Below are 16787 nucleotides of genomic sequence, written 5' to 3'. Positions count from 1 at the left end.
TAGAATTCAAAGTGAAACAGAGAAGAGTTTGATAAAAACAAGAAATTGTGTTTTAAATATACAGGGGATGGAAGTTAAAACAAAAAAAAAAGTTAACTTTTTACCTCCATGCCACTGTCGTCTTCAAGAAGCGCCACCAGGTCGCAGTCTTGGCAGATCTTGTTCTTGATGTCCCTCATTAGAGGGCCGATGCCGGGCTCGTTGCTGCTGTAGGGGTTTCCTGGCATGCGGCCCTGCAGGAAGTCCTCCTGCTGAGGATCCTTTTCCAGAGTCACAAAGAACTCTGTCACCTCGTTCTCCTCCTGAAGAACAAAGGATGAAACAACAGATGAAGACAAATTCACAGCTACACTGAATTTGAGAGCATTATTCTGGAGGACTTTTCTAACAGATATGCATTAAGGTAAAGGTAACTCACAGGATAGATGATGCTGCACAGTCTCTCAAAAATGAACACTGGTGTCCTGTAGTCATCCAGGTTGTACCGCTTTGCAGTCTCGATGCACACTGCCATGAAGGCTTTGGTTTCAGACTCCGTACCTGCACAACACAATGTTGATGTTTTTAACACACACACACAAACACACACAATATACAATGACCTTCACAGAAAACAGATTTATATTTTATGTGTTACCTATTTTATTAGGATATGGAAGCAGTAATGAAATACAAATTAAACCTCTTCCTAATTATGATTGGATATCTTTGCTATAAACACCAAACTGCAGCAGTAAAACCACAACATGTGACATGGTTAGATACTCAGTGAGTCAGTGCAGACCTGTTGTCATGTCCTCCAGCATCTCCAGCAGCATGTCCTGAGTCTCATCGATGAGCTTGGTGCGCTGCACCACCAGTTTCCTCAGACACAGGTAGCCGTTGAGCACTGTGCCGACCAACCTGCTCTTGAAATGCCGCTTAATGGACTCCACCTCCACGAAAGAAGAGAGCAATCCTGCAGAGGCATCAGACACATACAAATCATTTAAATATTCAAGGAAAGGCATCGAAACAACATTAAAAAATGAATCAGCCTGAAGTTTACCGGACACCATGTCCTGACTCGATGCGACGCAAGGGGGCGTCAGCGACAAAATCAGCTTGATTACATTGTTTTCAATTGGAGTGTCCTAACTGGCCGCGAGCGACGCAACGTTTTGAGCTGAACTTTTGTCGGACGCACTGTTCCTATTTTTTTTGTCGCTCGCGTTGAGAACGCAGCAACCTGAACGAGAAACGGCTGATTAGTTCATATAAAATGAGCCTTCAGGGGCCACCGACAGCGGGAGAAAACCGGGTCAGTTGTCCTGGATGTAGACAAGGACATTAACTTGATTATTGTCTCTTTGAGCACACGCATTGACGACCGCAGATATATGCGTAGTGTCCATGAGAGAAAATTGATTACGAGCTACCTGGTGTCAAGAAATGTAACAGCACTGATAGTTAAAACAAAACACAAACACACAGCACAAAAGAGACAATTTTGGAAACTCAACTACGATATTGCAGTACGAAGCCTCGTCTTAATCCGCTCCCCTCTTGTGTTTTTTAATCTAGCTCAATAGAAAAAAACTGAGAGGCCTACAAATCGGATGCATTAAAACACGGGCTATATTGTACGTCATTTCCAGTAAATATCACAATATAAAACGTGTTTTCTGTTTAAAAAGTAGGCATCAGATAGCAAGTACTACTAACCCATCTTTTAAGTGGTTATGTCCGGTGTGCAGTCTGATGTGGAGCACACAGCTGGTTTGTTTACATGACGTAGGACAGAAGTGCATATCTAACGCATTCAGTGTGGACAGAGAGCGTCAGATGGTACAAGATGCGGCGCGACAGTCGGACGCTCGCATCCAGTTAGGACACGGTGTGAGGTATAAAAATCATCTGTATCATTTATTCTGAAATGGTGTTCAAGGTCTCATCTAAACCTGACAGCACCTTGTCAAGTCTAATTTCATGGTCAGACTATCAACAGGACTGAAACAAACATACCAGTCAAGCTCTTGAGGGCGTAGCCTTGCTGCAAGTCGGTGCTCAGTGTCGCCTCCTCCAGAGACAGCAGGTTGGCGATTTCCTGAACAGGGAATTATACAGAGAATTGAAAGATCCAGTTTTATTTGCTATATTGACATTAAGTAGGATATAGACATATGATACCTCTTACTGCCGTATTTGATAACAGTATGGATACCAAACATTTTAAATGTAATGAAAAGTAAAACATTCTTGAACTTAAACATTAACCTGGAAACCAACGGAGTGAGTATAGTACGGTGGGTGATGTGTTCACGTCTGGAAGTGTTAGTTAAAAAGCGAGCAGCAGCATTTTTGCACAAGTTGGAGGCGCACGAGGGAAGACTGGTTGAGACCAACATACAGTGCATTACAATAATCTAGTCTCGAGCTAATAAAGGCGTGAACTGCCTTCTCGAGATCGTGCCGAAATGGAGTTTATCTTACTATAAAATGATACTGTTTTGAACAGTCGGGTTGTTTACCTTGGTGATCAGGTTGCCGATGTAGGGCAAGACTCCACGGGCCGCCAGGTAAACCTTCCAGTGTGTTGGCTTGATCAACTTCTGGTACAGACTCAGGTACTCCGACGCACACTCTCCGGCTACACTCAGCTCATCCAGATAACTGAGGGACACACACAGTCAGAGACATTTTACACCAAGTCACGTCTACAGTTGGGCTCGAGGTGCTTGATCATACTTTCAGTCTCCTCACCACACCACATTTCCCTTTTCTTGATTATTGGTTGATTATTTTTACAGTTTTCATACTTCAGCTGTAGACATTTGTCAACACCTCTATAAAGCTTAGAAGTATGTGATTTGCCTGGTAACATAGAGTACATGCACTAACATACTGAATAAAAAAACATTTAGTAGTGAGGAAATCTTACAGTAATGACAGTTTATGAACATTCCTAATACTGTTAATAATAATGTGACGTTTGTTTGACTTGCTGGTTTTGTGTTCGAGGCTCATACCTGGTGAGCAGGTCCAGGACTTGCTGCTTGCGGCTGGGGATCGTGGTTAGAGCCTCCACAATGGTGCAAGCTGCCTGTCTGGCTGCCTGAGTGGCAGGTGTGAAAAGGACCTGCAACAAATACAACTTTAGTCAACGTGTGTAAAAAATAACAAGCTATAAGACGGTATTATAATATCTCAATTTAAAAATGATTACTGGCTCCTTAATTTGATTTCTAAGAAAATATATATACATGTGCACTTCTGACGCTAACGCCGAATTCACACCAGAGCAGCGGCAAAGTGTGGCCTGCGGCCAGCTGCTATATAATGTCTATGAAAAACTACGGTGGCCGCTGTCGAGCTCAGCCGCCTGCGTCCGTTTGATTCTGCGGCGAACTGCAGCCAAACTAAGAGCTAAGCGCAGCCAGAGTGTACCCGCAGCCAATCAGTAAACAGATCGTAGGACTCCTGTGAAATGTTGACCCATGTTACAAAGAATTTCTTCCCGCCTGAAACACATGAAGACGCCTCCCGGCCGCAGAAAAATGTAATAACTTCACCGCTGCCTGGTGGGAGTTAGGTGTTAAAAAGAACAACAAGCAGAACACTAATAATACTTTCAACAAAACTGTATTTAAGAACAAAAAAAAAAAAAGGTACCTGTCGCAGCCAGTTGTTGTGGCTCAGTTTGAGCAGGCGAGGGAAGAGGCCTTCACCTTTCCTGGACCTCATGAACTGCTTCCACTTCCAAACGTACTTCTCCAACAGGTACTGCCTTCGCAGCTCAGTCTTCCCCTGAGGCTTTGGCGTACTTTCCTGGCCTGTGGTTGTCAAGATAAAGGTAACAGTGAAAAGCTTATCATCAAGAGTTTTCATTAAGAGAACCATCTTGCTACACTGGTATATATTTGTTCGGACCCATAGTTACTTACATCTTGCTGGGAGACACTTTTTCCAGGCCTCATAAGATGCTTTGGGGTCCTTCTTGAGCCAGAGTTGAGCCTGGGCGTGGATTTCATTACTGTAGGGCCTGACTGTGGTTAGGGACTCAATAGCAGCATCCTACGACCAAAAGCAAACATACACTGCTGTGTAAGGGAACATGATACGACCAAGTAGTAACAAGAGCTGGTGTATTTGAAATGAAATGTATAATTATTCAGTGGTCTAGATAACAGCTTGCATCATTACCACCTATGACCCTCTAAAGGAGAGCAAAGGAAAACCATGACAGGGCAGCAGCTGAATGGCAGAGTTATGGCATATTCACCTTGTTCTTCTTGCTGGTGGGAGCAGGGGGCTTGATCAGCTTCTGCAGGATTCTCAGACACATGAGAGTGATGTTCTCCACCACTACAGGAGTCTTTATATTCACCGACATGAGGAACAGACTGAGGGCTACCGGGACAAAAAAGTACAATGCTCTCAGACAAAGAATGTAGTCGTTATGAGCGGTCATATCGACTTCCCTAACACAATAAAGGCTGTGTGATAGCTAACAGAAAGCAGGACACTATAAAATCTATAGAGGTAGTTCCAAGTGTGAATTCAAGCAACATCCCAGAATCAAGGGAGAGTATAGGATGGTAGGTTGATGTATAGGATGTTGATATTGTGATGCATCATATTGTTTATTAACTAGACAAATATTGTACACAGCATTGCAACAATACACATAAGAAAGGGACCTAAGGCCACAGACAAGAATCTGAAAAAGTCAATCAGACTCCCCATGAAACGCTGGTACCCTTAAAAAAAATACACCATCTTTTGAATGGATGAAGTAAAGAAATCAGGCTTACCACAACGCAACCGTAACTCCCAGCACCCTCCCTCTTTTGAAATGGAGTCTGTCAGCAGCAGCATTTCATACTGCAGATTACTGACCTGTTCAAAACACAAAGACATCAACTTCATATCAAAATTCTTCAACAAAGTTAGTCCTGTAAATTCAGGAGCGTTGTTGTTTAAATACAAATGTAATTTCCCAACAAAAAAACGAGACATTTCTTTCAATAACTGAATCACAATGCTTCTTTTACTTCATTTCTTCAGCTAAGACATGTAAGAGGACGTACCAGGTCAGGGTTGGCCCAGTGGCCTTTGAGGGCAGCCGACACCTTGACGATGATGAGGTCGTTCATCTGTTGGGTGGCCTCTGGATGATCTCTGAAGCAGGAAAATATGGAAGGAGACAAGACACAGAGTGATATTTAATCACCACTGCAATACACTCTATACATACACAGCTACATGCAAAAAGTAAAAAATAAATCTAGATGTACAACATAGGCTGATATTCCAACAACTTCTCCAGCAGTTGGGTCGTCGGTGAGCGACTGTCGGCCTAGTTTTAGCAGTGTATCCTGCACCGTCAGCCCGTCGGTGAGAGAAATCACTCTGATTGGCTGTTCAATCAGTGCACGAGAACAGAAACGGAAGTGAGGTTTCCAATACACGGATATTTCCACGGCGACATGTCTGTCTGGAATGAAGCTAAGTGGTGAGTAAGAGTGATGCAAAAATGGTCTGCAAACGCTGTTTTGTTTCCGTTTTTGAATGATGAATACAGACTACAGCTACCTGCTGGTATGGAGAGTTATTTCATCTCACGCAGGCGCAGACCGTACGCGTTAGTTGGCCGTTGGCTGTAGTCTTTAGCGGTGTGTCCAAGTGAAACTTTTTGGCCAAGACAAAGGCGACGTGAGGCGACGCAACGGTCGGCCTTTGACGATGCTAGATGTTTGATGTTGGTTTGGTGTGTCTGGGCCTTTAGTGCCTGGGGGTTATGCATATAAACAATGTTCCCTGAGGGTACAGCATGGGGATTGCATCCTCATGAGACCAACCTGAAGAACATCTGCCAAGGCCAATGAGACTGTCACAGGCAGGCAAAGCCCCGCCTTCCCTTAGGGCTACAAAGACCCGACACAATCCTCCTAAACTGCACTTCACCGAGCTGGAAGGGAGTGAGAGGCTGACTCGTTTCCCTCCCTACATGGAACCCTTTCAGTCAGTACACTGTACAACACACTAGTGTGGGGATGTATCATCATGGTGATGATGAGCGTGTGGCACCAGTGGGATTGACTGCCCGTATCTATGACAGTGTTGAGTGCCACGCTTTAGCCACTTAAGTTCAAGTTATAGAAATCTATCAACTTTTACTCAACTCTTCTACTTAACCACAAGATGGGGGAGGGAGGGACATACCTGGTGAGGAGACAGACCAACTGGCGCACCTCCTCCCTCATGGCTGCTGTACCTCGCCGCAAGTTATACTCAAACAGTTCACGAATGAGGCCCTGGAGGACCAGGATCTGCCGGAGGGCTGGGTTGGTGGCCAGCGCACGAAGCAGTGTGATACAGTGACCCGTGACGGCTGAGGCACAGCCGTAGCACTTGTTTGAGGAGGTGTGGCCGCAGCCCAGAACGGACAGTGCGCGGTACTGGCTGGCGGTGAAGGTGGGCTGGTGGCTGCTGCTGCTGCGGGACGACTTGGTGGCAGCTTCTCTCTGCTGCAGATCATACTCCAGGAGCTCTTTACGAGATGCAAGCACTTTCTGTAAACAAAGAGAGGCCAGAGTTATATGTGAGCAGAGGGGATAAAAACAAATGTGGTGAGTTGGAAAATGAACTTTTTCCTCTCTAACCTGTATTATCTTGGAGAGTTCATCAAATGACGTCTTGCAGTCTCCGCTGTACTCTTGAGCCAACTGCTGAATGTATCTGTTCACATTAGCAGAGGACGTACCGAGTCCTGCACCTGCTCCAGTGTCATCCTGAGGGCAACGCAGGAAAAGAGAAAATAATATCATGAGATATAAAATTGTAGAAATAAAACACAAAACAAGCTGAAATCAACATTTCAAAAGTAAACCATACTAAAAGTCTACAAAAATACTGATACTACTGTGATGACCTGAGGTCACACCTTTGGCAGTTCTGTAAGAGGGATTTATGAAAAGGACACGATACATTACTGCCATGCCAATACTGTTGGTCAGTTGAAATCAGGGTTATTATAGTAAACGAAAACGAAAATAAGCAGTGAAAAATATTTTTAGTAAACTGTTACTGAATAAAAACTAAATCCTAAAAAAAGAAAAACTAAAACTAAACTGAAAATATATTGCCTGGTTAAAAAAAATAAATAAAAATAAAATTAATTTTAAAATTAATTTCAGTTTTAATTTTTTAGCTATAATATATCACTACCAAAAAAAGGAGACAAAGCATGAATTTCCGTCAACTCTTGTGACGTTGAACCACAGAAACTGAACTGACTTGACCTTCCAGGAGTCCACTATGTCGCAATTTCTTCACTAAAGTAGCACGAAGATTAAACATTATGGCCATTCCTACACAGCTCTCCAACCGTGTATGTTGTATGTATATACCTACATACTTCTGAGACATTATACCTGGCCCTAACAAAAACTAAAAATATAAAAACTGAAACTAAACTAAAACTAGCAAACACTCTGAAAACTAACTAAAACTAAACTAAAATGAAACTGAAAAGTAAAAACTAAAATAAAATGAAAACTTATTGATAAACTATTAATACTGGTTGCAATGAAAGTCTTCCAGAGATTCACACTGGCTAAAAAATGATTTTGGGGAGACTAATCTAAATAATATGATGCATCAGTACAAACTGTGCATCGCATACATTTCAGTTTATACCAAATGTGGTCAAAGAGGCCTCCTCCTTCACATCACTAATGCCTCAAGTCCTTATCCAACATCTAGTATTAGGCTCAAAACTATTACTGTTCAGGCTAGGGATGTTAATAATTAACCGTTTAACAATTGATAAACTGATAAATCCGTTAAACGGTTAAAAGAAATATTAAAAATTAAATAAAAAGCTGAGCAAAACGCGGAGGAGCGTCTCGTCACTTATACACTGCAGCTGGTGATAAATTTAACCTGTTTGTGCATCAGCTTATTGTTGCAGCTGGGCGGCTTGTTAGGCACTACAACCACAGCACCGCTGCATGCAACGCACTAATCTTGCCAGTTAACGGTTAATAATTGGTTAATGAGGGTCGGCTATCGGTCAGAAACAAAATTCTAAATTAGCATCCCTCGTTCAGGCCCCTCTTGTGACTGACCTGTGGTTTCTCTGGTGCCGCCTCGTTGACTTTAGACAGGAGACTCTCCAACTGGGGCCGGTGGCCCATCAGCTGGTGGTAGACCCGGTCAGCTTTGTCCAGCAGGGTGTTGATGTTGGTCACAGCCTGCAGGGAAATATTACATTAAGAGATGCAGAGTGGAGAAGTGATGCAGATCTACTTTCCTCAGCAAGAAACAGGAACAAAACTTATGATTTGTCATGCAAGCTGATTTTTTTTTTTTTTTGGAATGGCAACCCTTTTTGACTGCTTACCTTTTTCCTGTCTTCCTCGTTCTCAATGGGATCCACTGCACAGCATGGTTTAGCATATAGCATGAAGTCAAATCTGGCGTATTTGCAGAAACCACAGGCATTGCACAGGAAGGGGTCTTTCTCGTCGTAGTTGATAGACCTAACAGACAACAACGACCAAATATTAAAATACAATCCACTTCAATGTCTCCAATCATTTCCACGTTTTCCCCAATCAGAGGAGACCTGCTGCTCACCTGCACTTGTGGCACTGATACACGTTCTCTCCGCAGTTGCCACACACCCCGGGGTTGGCCGGCACAGAGGCACTGCAGCGTGGACACTGCAGGGTCTCGGTGGAGGCCTGGTAGTTCTCGTAAAAATCGGAGAACTCGATCATCAGGTTGGATGCGACGATGGGTAAAGGAAGGTCGATCTTCACCTCCGTCTGTCCCGGCGTCAGCTGAACCTTCTTGGCTTTGTGCCAACGAGCAGGCCTAAAAACAGACAGTTAAGTTGAATACTTTTACTTTATACGGTCAAGTGAGAGCGAGACTGTGGTAAATGGCCTCTATGTAATCTTTATTATCTTAAAACTTAATTTTTAAATAAACACATGAACACAAAATGAGTGAAAATGAAGGAGAAAGAGAGAGAAAGACCAGCAGCTCTTTCTTGAAACGTACTTATTCTTCAGCTCCACAATTGCCTGTACAGTCCTGTTGTTGTAGTAGAGGTTGATGGTGCGGACCATTTTGGTGCGTTTCAGGTCACCGATCTTCACCGTGACTTTGCTGATGGTGTGGCTGCCAATGAGCTTGACGACCTGCTGTGTGGTGGTGTAGCGGGTGTCCACTTTGATCGAGGATAGTTTTATATTCTGGAGGACAAACGAAGGACACACAAGAGAAAGTTTAACACAATAACAGACTGTATTTATGCCAGTAGAGTCCTATGGGGAGTGTTGTTGTGACTTGTCCTTGTTCTGTTTGCATATTCGTATTTTTGCGATGGTTTGCATTATAACCTAGAATGGCAATCGGAGAGCGCAGACCTCCACCAACGCCTGACTTTAAAAACAGATCACAGCTGCCAGCTGGCGGTGCCGTGAGGTGGTCGGCTTATTATTAACACGGTGTGTTTCCGTGTAACGTATCGGCGGATGTCTCTCTCATTCAGCAGCCTTGTTATGTCTGTATAACGTTACACTACGTTGTCTCTCATCCCGTCATCTACCGCTTTGTTCTTTCTCACCGCGGACGGCCAGCAGCTCCCACACACACATCCACACACGTATCTCTCTGCTCGAAGAAGGAGGCTTAGTCATGCGTCATCAACGCGTCATCAGCTACACTGTGCATGTGCTATACCCGGATAAGGATCCGGATCACCACCAAAATCTAAAGGATTGTTCATTGTGCCACAACCCACCCCTCCAAAAAATTTCACTCAAATCCAGCATGGACTTTTGGAGTAATCCTGCTAACAGACAAACAAACCAACAAACAAACAAACAAACCAACGGCGGTGAAAACGCAACCTCCTTCCTAGGCCTTCAGCCTTGGCGGAGGTAATAAAAGTATTATTGATATACAGGTGAGCATCCGCGAGGTGCTCAGCAGCGCAAAAGTAGCGCTAAAAAACGCTTCAATCTCGTTGAAAACAATAACAAAAAGCCACCCCATGGTGCTAAAAACCCACTGTGTCTGATCAGGGCCTAAGCCTGTCACACTTTGCATTAGCTGTTCAAATTAAAATCCCAAAACAAACCGTAGTTTAACTAACCATAACCAATGCAAAAGCCATGCAAATTTACTATTAGCTAAACGTCTTGTGTACTTTATGGCTACAGATTGTGTCCGTTTAGTGAAGTTGCGTTTCACTTACTGAGAAGGGAACTTCTGGATTGTTGCACACCAAGCAGGGGTCACTCTCCAGAAAAAATCCATCAAACTCCACTAAACCGGACAGAGTGCTGCAGGAGAAAATATAAAATCAGTACATGTTTATGTATGTCATGGACACTGCTTGAAATTCCTTTCTCCTTGGGACAACATGGCAGGTTTGCGTAGACATACTTGTAGATGTTGGAGTTAGGGTGATTCGTCAGGATATGGTTCTGTGCCCTCAGGATTTCGACAGCTTTCTGGGAATACTCTTTCAGCTGAAACAGAGAAGAGAGAATTGAAACTATTTTATAAAGACTTTGCAGCATTATCATTGTCATAGCTATGTTTTACTGAATGATAAAAAGGCTTAAACATCCAGGATAAGAACTCGGAGTTATACATTATGGATACAGTCTAAATCTGAATCATTTATTAATTGAAAATCTCGACATTCCTGTGTTAAATTATCTTTGTATTTTGAGCAAGATGACCAAACAATCTTCTGTCAAATACAGAATACAATTATTGGGACAAACAGGAGGAGACTACACAGCCATGCAAGGACTTAAATCCCACACAAGTCTCACAAATTACATTGTTAGGCATTTTATGATCTGATTTCATGATATTTACTATATTAATATTAGTACAACCAAAGCCCCAGAGGCCTTCAAAACAAACCTTTTTCTCCGTCTGAGGGGTTTTGAGTGAGAAGTATCCAAGCAGGTCGACAAACTGGGCAGCTTTGCGGCCGTACGCAGGCAGCTCAGGCCAGATGGCCCAAGTCAGTTCCAGCAGCAGCTCCTGCTGAGATTTACTGGAGTTCCTACAGAGAGAGAGATTCACATGTCAAGGATGTCATTACACCATTTAATAATATATTTATGCTTTCATTCACACATTCTGTCCACAGTGCTACAACTTAATGTTCATTCACACTAGTTTAAAAACTGGTCAAGATAGTCTAAATTTAAAAGTAAGTGTTTAAAGAGGCTGTCTGTGTAATCTAGGCTCACTTTGGATTTGAGTTTGGGACTAAAATTGTCTGTCCAACTATGTCTCAATGTGTTAAATATCTATAGTACCTGTAGATATGAAGTGCCAAGCAGTGGGCTTGCCAGCGCACAGCAGACGAGTTTGACTCCAGCAGGAAGCAGCGCAAGAACTGGATCAGTGTCTCCTTGTCTGCAAACTTGTTGAGCTGACTGACCAGAGCCATACACAGCTGATCCTCCTGGCTGCCGACTCCATCGCCCTCTTTGTCTTTCTCCTTGTCCTCTTTTTTGCTCTTTTTACTGGAGGACTTGCTCTGAGAGGACTGAGAAGCTCCTGCCTGTCCAGCACTATTGGAGCCTCCTCCTGAGAATGATGAAGAGGACGAGGAGGAGCTGGCCAGCACCTTACTGCCACACAGGGCACAGGAGAGCAGCTGCAAAAGTACCGGGGAGACGCCTTCATCCACTAGGAAGCTGACCTGGAGCAGGAAGTACAACACAGCTGGACAGAGAAGAGAAAACAGAGAGACACAAACTACGTTAAACCTACTGGCCTTAAATGTTTGTTTCCAGTTAGAAAAGCTGATCTGAAACAACTTACAGTCATCCTTCATGCAGAACTTCTGCCAGTTGATCGTCCTCTGAGTGGCAATTTCAGCACAAGCTTTCAGATGTTCCATCTGCACCAAGAGAAGCAGGTTAGTAAGTACAACAATCTCAATCCTTACAGCAGCTGATCATCCTAGAGGTCACCACAGGTCATTTCATTCAGGGAGGTCGAGTTTGGTTTTCACAACAATGAAATGTCTCCTATGGGGACTAACATCATCACACATGAATACAGTTGGGCTCATTGAATCCACAACAGTCTCAGCTTTACAGTGATACCCAATTTATGCAATTCCAAGACTGTTTAGGGACCCCAGTATGCAGAAATATTCTAACACATCATTTTTGGAATAGGCACATTTATACTGCATGTATAAAACTGCATGTGATTATTATAAAGTGGGCATGTCTGTGAAGGGGAGACTCGTGGATACCCATAGAACCCATTTACATTCACATATCTGGAGGTCAGAGGTCAAGGGACCCCTTTGAAGATCGCAATGCCGGACGCCTCGATAGCTCAGTCGGTAGAGCGGCGCCCATATAACAAGGCTGAGACCTAACCGCGGCGGCCTGAGTTTGAATCCAACCTGCGGCCATTTCTACATGTCTCCCCCTCTCTCTCTCTCTCTCTCGCTCTCTCTCTCTCCCCCTTTCTAGACTATCCACTGTCCTATAAATAAAGGCTTGAAAATGCCCAAAAAATAATCGCAATGCCAGTTTTTCCTCGTCAAAATGTAGCCTAACTTTGGAGCGTTATTTTAGCCCTCTTCCCGACAAGCTAGCATGACATGATTTTCTAGTTTCTTCTTTGGTTTTCTATCTTAACTTCAGCTTTAAGACTGAGCCTGCTACGGTTCCTTAAAGACAGTAATGTGTCGGTTGGGATGCCAGCGATCCCATGGGTCTCAGAGGGTTAACAAGAATTTAGTAAATGGGGGCTATGAAATATATATGCACAGAATTAGTTGAACGTTAGCTCAATAAGCAATGAAGGAGTATGAAAGAAATATAATTTACAGTCATTAAACAGCATACAAAAGAAACTCTGAGTATGATGATGAATTTATGACGGTTGAGAGAACACTCACCAGATTGATGAGTGTGTCGTACTGCAGAGCTGAGCCAGACGTGGCGGTGACCACGCCAGCCCGGAGGAAGATGCCCTGCTCCTCCAGGAGCTTCTTGATGCTGCGCACATGGGAGTCGAGCGTGTGCAGATCCCGCAGCTGACGATATTTCTCCTTTGAGCCGCAGATAAACAACAGCAGCTTTCTGACCTGCCTCCTGACGAACGGTGTCTGTTGAATCATCAGATACTGAAGAGAAAAGGGAGACAGAATTAAGGGCTTGTATCTGTCTTTTGTGTAGAAGAGAGGCTGAAAAGGAAAGTAAGTAATATACACTCAATTGCTTACTTCAGACAGATAGTAGAACCAGGAATGGTCAAAGACAGGAGGTGGGATACGTGGGTTGGTGTCGGCAATCTTCTTGATCTGATACGGCAGCCGGAGCACCATCTCAGTCAACAGCTGGGAGTAGGCTTCAAACACATCAGCAGCATGTCCCTAAAGGCAGGAGCAACGGTTCATATTGACATTCCTTGGACATAAAATCCCAATTTCAAGTTTTAAAAGAGAAAGATCTGATACCTTGACATATTGCCGCAGGAAGAAAGGGCTCATGTCTGGAGGAGAGGAGGCGGTGTGTGGGCGGAGGAGCTGGCTGGTGGTCGCAGGCTCTTCTTCGCCCTGTTGGCTCTTCCAGAACTCCAGGAGCGATTTGAGCACGTGGAGACAGTAGTCAATAGCGCCCAGGCTGAGCAAGGCGGTCGCCGTGGCGTTTGAGATGAGGGAGGATGACTGGAAGAGAGAAAGAGGGTGCGCCTGCCATGTAGTACAATGTACAAGCAACTTAGTTTTGAGTACTCGTGAAGAAGTAAAGAGCTGTCCGTGAAGAAATTCAGCCACATAGAAAAATACATGTGAGCAATGCAAGTTGAATAGGATGCCTCCTTCATTGTTTATATACTTGCTGTTAACATGACTGTATTCAAATAGACATTTAACTGATAGCTTTTAGTGAATTCGATGAGAACTGGGTTAAGAAAAGAAAGAGGATGTACCTCAGAGGAGGATTTGGAGCCAGACTTGGTTCGAGACATGAAGACGCTGAGCAGTCTCATGATGACCAGGTGAACTTCATTGATGGAGCTACGCTCGTTCTTCTTGGAAACGTCCTGCAGAGGAATAACACGGATTAAGTAAAAACTAATTATTACAAACAAAGCTCAATTCATCACAAGGAGACTGTGGTTACCTTCTTGTGCATGCAAAGCTCAGCAATGAGCTGTGCTAGCAGGTCATCCAGGGCACCCTTATCCTTTTCATCCTCACCGTCCAGGTCAGAGGTCAACATGAGGATAACCTGCATGTACGGGATGGCTTGGACTCCGCCTACGTTATGGAGCTGAGAAAGGTGCTGAAGCAAGCGTTCCAGTAGCATAAGACGAACCATGTGTAGTCTGACAAGGAAACAGAAATAAAAAAGTAAAAACATTGAGAACAATTTTGAGCTTAATGTGGTATTTTTTATGACAATCTACTGCTCCCCAAAAGAAATCTTAATCCCAAATCCCTTCCCTCTGTGGTCAGAGTAGTGACCATGGATGGTAGAGAGATGGGGTCTGAACAGGCAGATGTTTGTTGTCAGCAGAGAGCCTTCCTACTTAATATAAACTTTGCAATTCGGGATGTCTGACCTGTTGCTTGTGTGGATGTCTCCCTCGGTTTCTCCTTCTCCCTCTGAGCCTTCACCTTCCTGCTGGGCCGTGGTGGTGCTGATAGCTCCGGTGCTGGAGCTCACGCTGCCAGGACCAGCAGGGTGGCCCTCCACTGTTGTGTCCCCGTATGCACTACTGCGTCCTGACACTGTGCACACACACACACACACACACACACATGAATGAACAAATGCAACTAGGCAAATTGGAAACATGGTGATATAAAATAAGTAGCTGTTAAGGTTTTATTTTTAAATGAAAAATTATGTTATTCTTCAAAATAGGGATGCACCGATTCCACTTTTTTTCTAATCTAAAAAATACTGTAATCAGAAGGTTGTTAGAGGATGGAGTTTTATCAGAAACTTGTCAGGATAATTGATCCCTTAAATAGTCTGAAAATCAGTCTGTAAATACACACCGATATCCATATGGTTTATAGATACTATATGATCTAATCTCAGACATGCATATTTAATATTTTTTAATATCAGGCTGGTCCTGAAATCACCCACCGCTGTGCTCCCCCGCTACAGAGTCGATTGCAGAGCCTCCACTCTCTGAGCCCACGCTGCCGCCGTGCTCAGCTGGCGAGGTCCTCAGCGTGGAGCCGTCAGTAGCGGCCGTGCTGCCCTCATCATCTGATGCCGGGGCTGAAATCATAGCAATAGCTGTAACAGTAAAATACACCGCAGTCATCTGGCCAGGATATATGATTTTAGTTTACACTCGTGCACCAACAATGTAATAAAGCATGCAGTGCATTCAAAACACTTTGAACTGGCATTTATGTTTGTTTTTGTTGAACCTATTGTGGGCATCATCATATATATTATATATAATACTACCTACTTTATTAAACGTGACAGACTGAAAAGAGGAGAAACAACTGCTTGACTTTTAAAATACTGAACTAAGACTACAAGATGTGCCACAGATTAGGTTATGAGCCTCAAGGTGGGATATTATCAATGGTCACAAAACACTTACTGTAATATTTTGGCAGCTTTTATGCTATTTTTTTTAAATATAAAAATGTACTAGTTACTGTGACCTTGCAGATATAAGAAACCTAGCTTCCTGCTGATCACATACTATCACAGGTTTGGTTTTGTTACCTGATGCGGTGGTGTCTGAAAGGGTGCCAGCATCCAGTGAAGAGGAGCTTGGGGCCTGGCCAGACAGGCCGAGGCTCTGAAGGCCAAGAGCACTGCTGCTACTGCCTATAAATTAACAAAAATATGTACATTACGTCAGCAGCACTCACCCAAATATTGATCTCCTAAGTGATGCTTCACCTGATAAAGATTTGGTCAATCAAATACCAAAATTGGTTGATATATAAGGGTGAAACGAATTCAGGTAAGTTAACTAATGTCCAAAACTGTGTTTTTTATTCAGTTTCAGGAGCATTTCAATACCTGCAAGTTTCACTTTTGTGACAAGTGTTAAAGCTTTTAATTACTTTTTTCTTTAGCTAAAATGTGTTAACTGTGTTAGCCATATTATCTGCCACAATTGCAATCAACTGCTCAGTGCTTCCCTGTTGTCATTAAGCCTAATTTTTAGGTTCAAACAAGTCTGTTCTGGATGGTTGAGGACTATTTCATGACAGATGAGCAGAGTGTCTAAATGTGGAGTGGGACTCCCTGGCGGTCTCGGTTACCACAGAATTATTGCTTTATTTTGTACCTTGTTGATCCTGCTGAAGGCTGAGAGCGATGGCCAGCTCTACCATAGTCTCATCATCTGCATCAGGAGGGATGTCCAGCATGGGGGGGAAACCCTCAGCTCCAGCCAGCAGAGCCTCCAGAGGAGATGGATTTCCATTGTTGAGATTCTCTGCTGTCTCCAGGACCATGGACTCCGACTGAAGACACAGAAAAACAAAAGATGATGTGAATTTCTTCAAAATGCATCATTTATACACTGAAGTTTAACTCATATGCCAGGGAAATCAGTTCAGTTGGGTTCAATTTCAATTGAGGTGGGTGGGGGAAGAGGTGCACGCAAGCCCCCAGGAAGAGCGCCGGTCGTTAATGCCAACTTTCGTAGTGGCCAAATGGCGGTACTGCAACTTCCGTGTCCGTCACGTGACGCCATTGGGCCCAAAAATACTTTTTCCCATAGACTTACATTGGGAAAGA

The 16787-nt window shown here is 43.7% G+C and overlaps 1 protein-coding gene across 19 annotated transcripts in view; it reads right to left on the bottom strand.

Moving 5' to 3' along the window:
• The window catches only part of ubr4 (ubiquitin protein ligase E3 component n-recognin 4), a 67241-nt gene that overhangs the window by 8865 nt on the left and 41589 nt on the right, over positions 1–16787 (bottom strand). For 13 of the 19 annotated variants that reach the window (XR_005207315.1, XM_037773163.1, XM_037773174.1 and 10 more), the window contains 31 exons: positions 16333–16510; positions 15759–15863; positions 15156–15293; positions 14620–14788; positions 14178–14382; positions 13984–14097; positions 13511–13744; positions 13277–13426; positions 12950–13177; positions 11851–11929; positions 11340–11751; positions 10936–11080; positions 10444–10529; positions 10253–10340; positions 9052–9245; positions 8623–8862; positions 8387–8525; positions 8112–8237; positions 6645–6773; positions 6205–6554; positions 5070–5160; positions 4794–4878; positions 4262–4389; positions 3924–4053; positions 3652–3812; positions 3009–3118; positions 2511–2652; positions 2005–2086; positions 785–958; positions 419–540; positions 105–302 (listed from right to left, as the gene is read on the bottom strand). Coding sequence is in view for 18 of the 19 variants with exons in the window: in XM_037773163.1 (XP_037629091.1) it covers positions 105–302; positions 419–540; positions 785–958; positions 2005–2086; positions 2511–2652; positions 3009–3118; positions 3652–3812; positions 3924–4053; positions 4262–4389; positions 4794–4878; positions 5070–5160; positions 6205–6554; positions 6645–6773; positions 8112–8237; positions 8387–8525; positions 8623–8862; positions 9052–9245; positions 10253–10340; positions 10444–10529; positions 10936–11080; positions 11340–11751; positions 11851–11929; positions 12950–13177; positions 13277–13426; positions 13511–13744; positions 13984–14097; positions 14178–14382; positions 14620–14788; positions 15156–15293; positions 15759–15863; positions 16333–16510 (4932 nt within the window). In the remaining variant the exon portion in view is untranslated. The remainder of the gene's footprint in view (positions 1–104; positions 303–418; positions 541–784; positions 959–2004; positions 2087–2510; positions 2653–3008; positions 3119–3651; positions 3813–3923; positions 4054–4261; positions 4390–4793; positions 4879–5069; positions 5161–6204; positions 6555–6644; positions 6774–8111; positions 8238–8386; positions 8526–8622; positions 8863–9051; positions 9246–10252; positions 10341–10443; positions 10530–10935; positions 11081–11339; positions 11752–11850; positions 11930–12949; positions 13178–13276; positions 13427–13510; positions 13745–13983; positions 14098–14177; positions 14383–14619; positions 14789–15155; positions 15294–15758; positions 15864–16332; positions 16511–16787) is intronic. The other 6 variants (XM_037773169.1, XM_037773176.1, XM_037773178.1 and 3 more) reach the window with 2 other exon arrangements.

This window comes from Sebastes umbrosus, chromosome 6 (assembly GCF_015220745.1).
Source record: "Sebastes umbrosus isolate fSebUmb1 chromosome 6, fSebUmb1.pri, whole genome shotgun sequence".
In the NCBI taxonomy this organism is placed as follows: Eukaryota; Metazoa; Chordata; class Actinopteri; order Perciformes; family Sebastidae; genus Sebastes; species Sebastes umbrosus.
The sequence above is the reverse complement of the archived record's forward strand: the minus strand, read 5'-3'. Positions and strand labels throughout refer to the sequence as shown.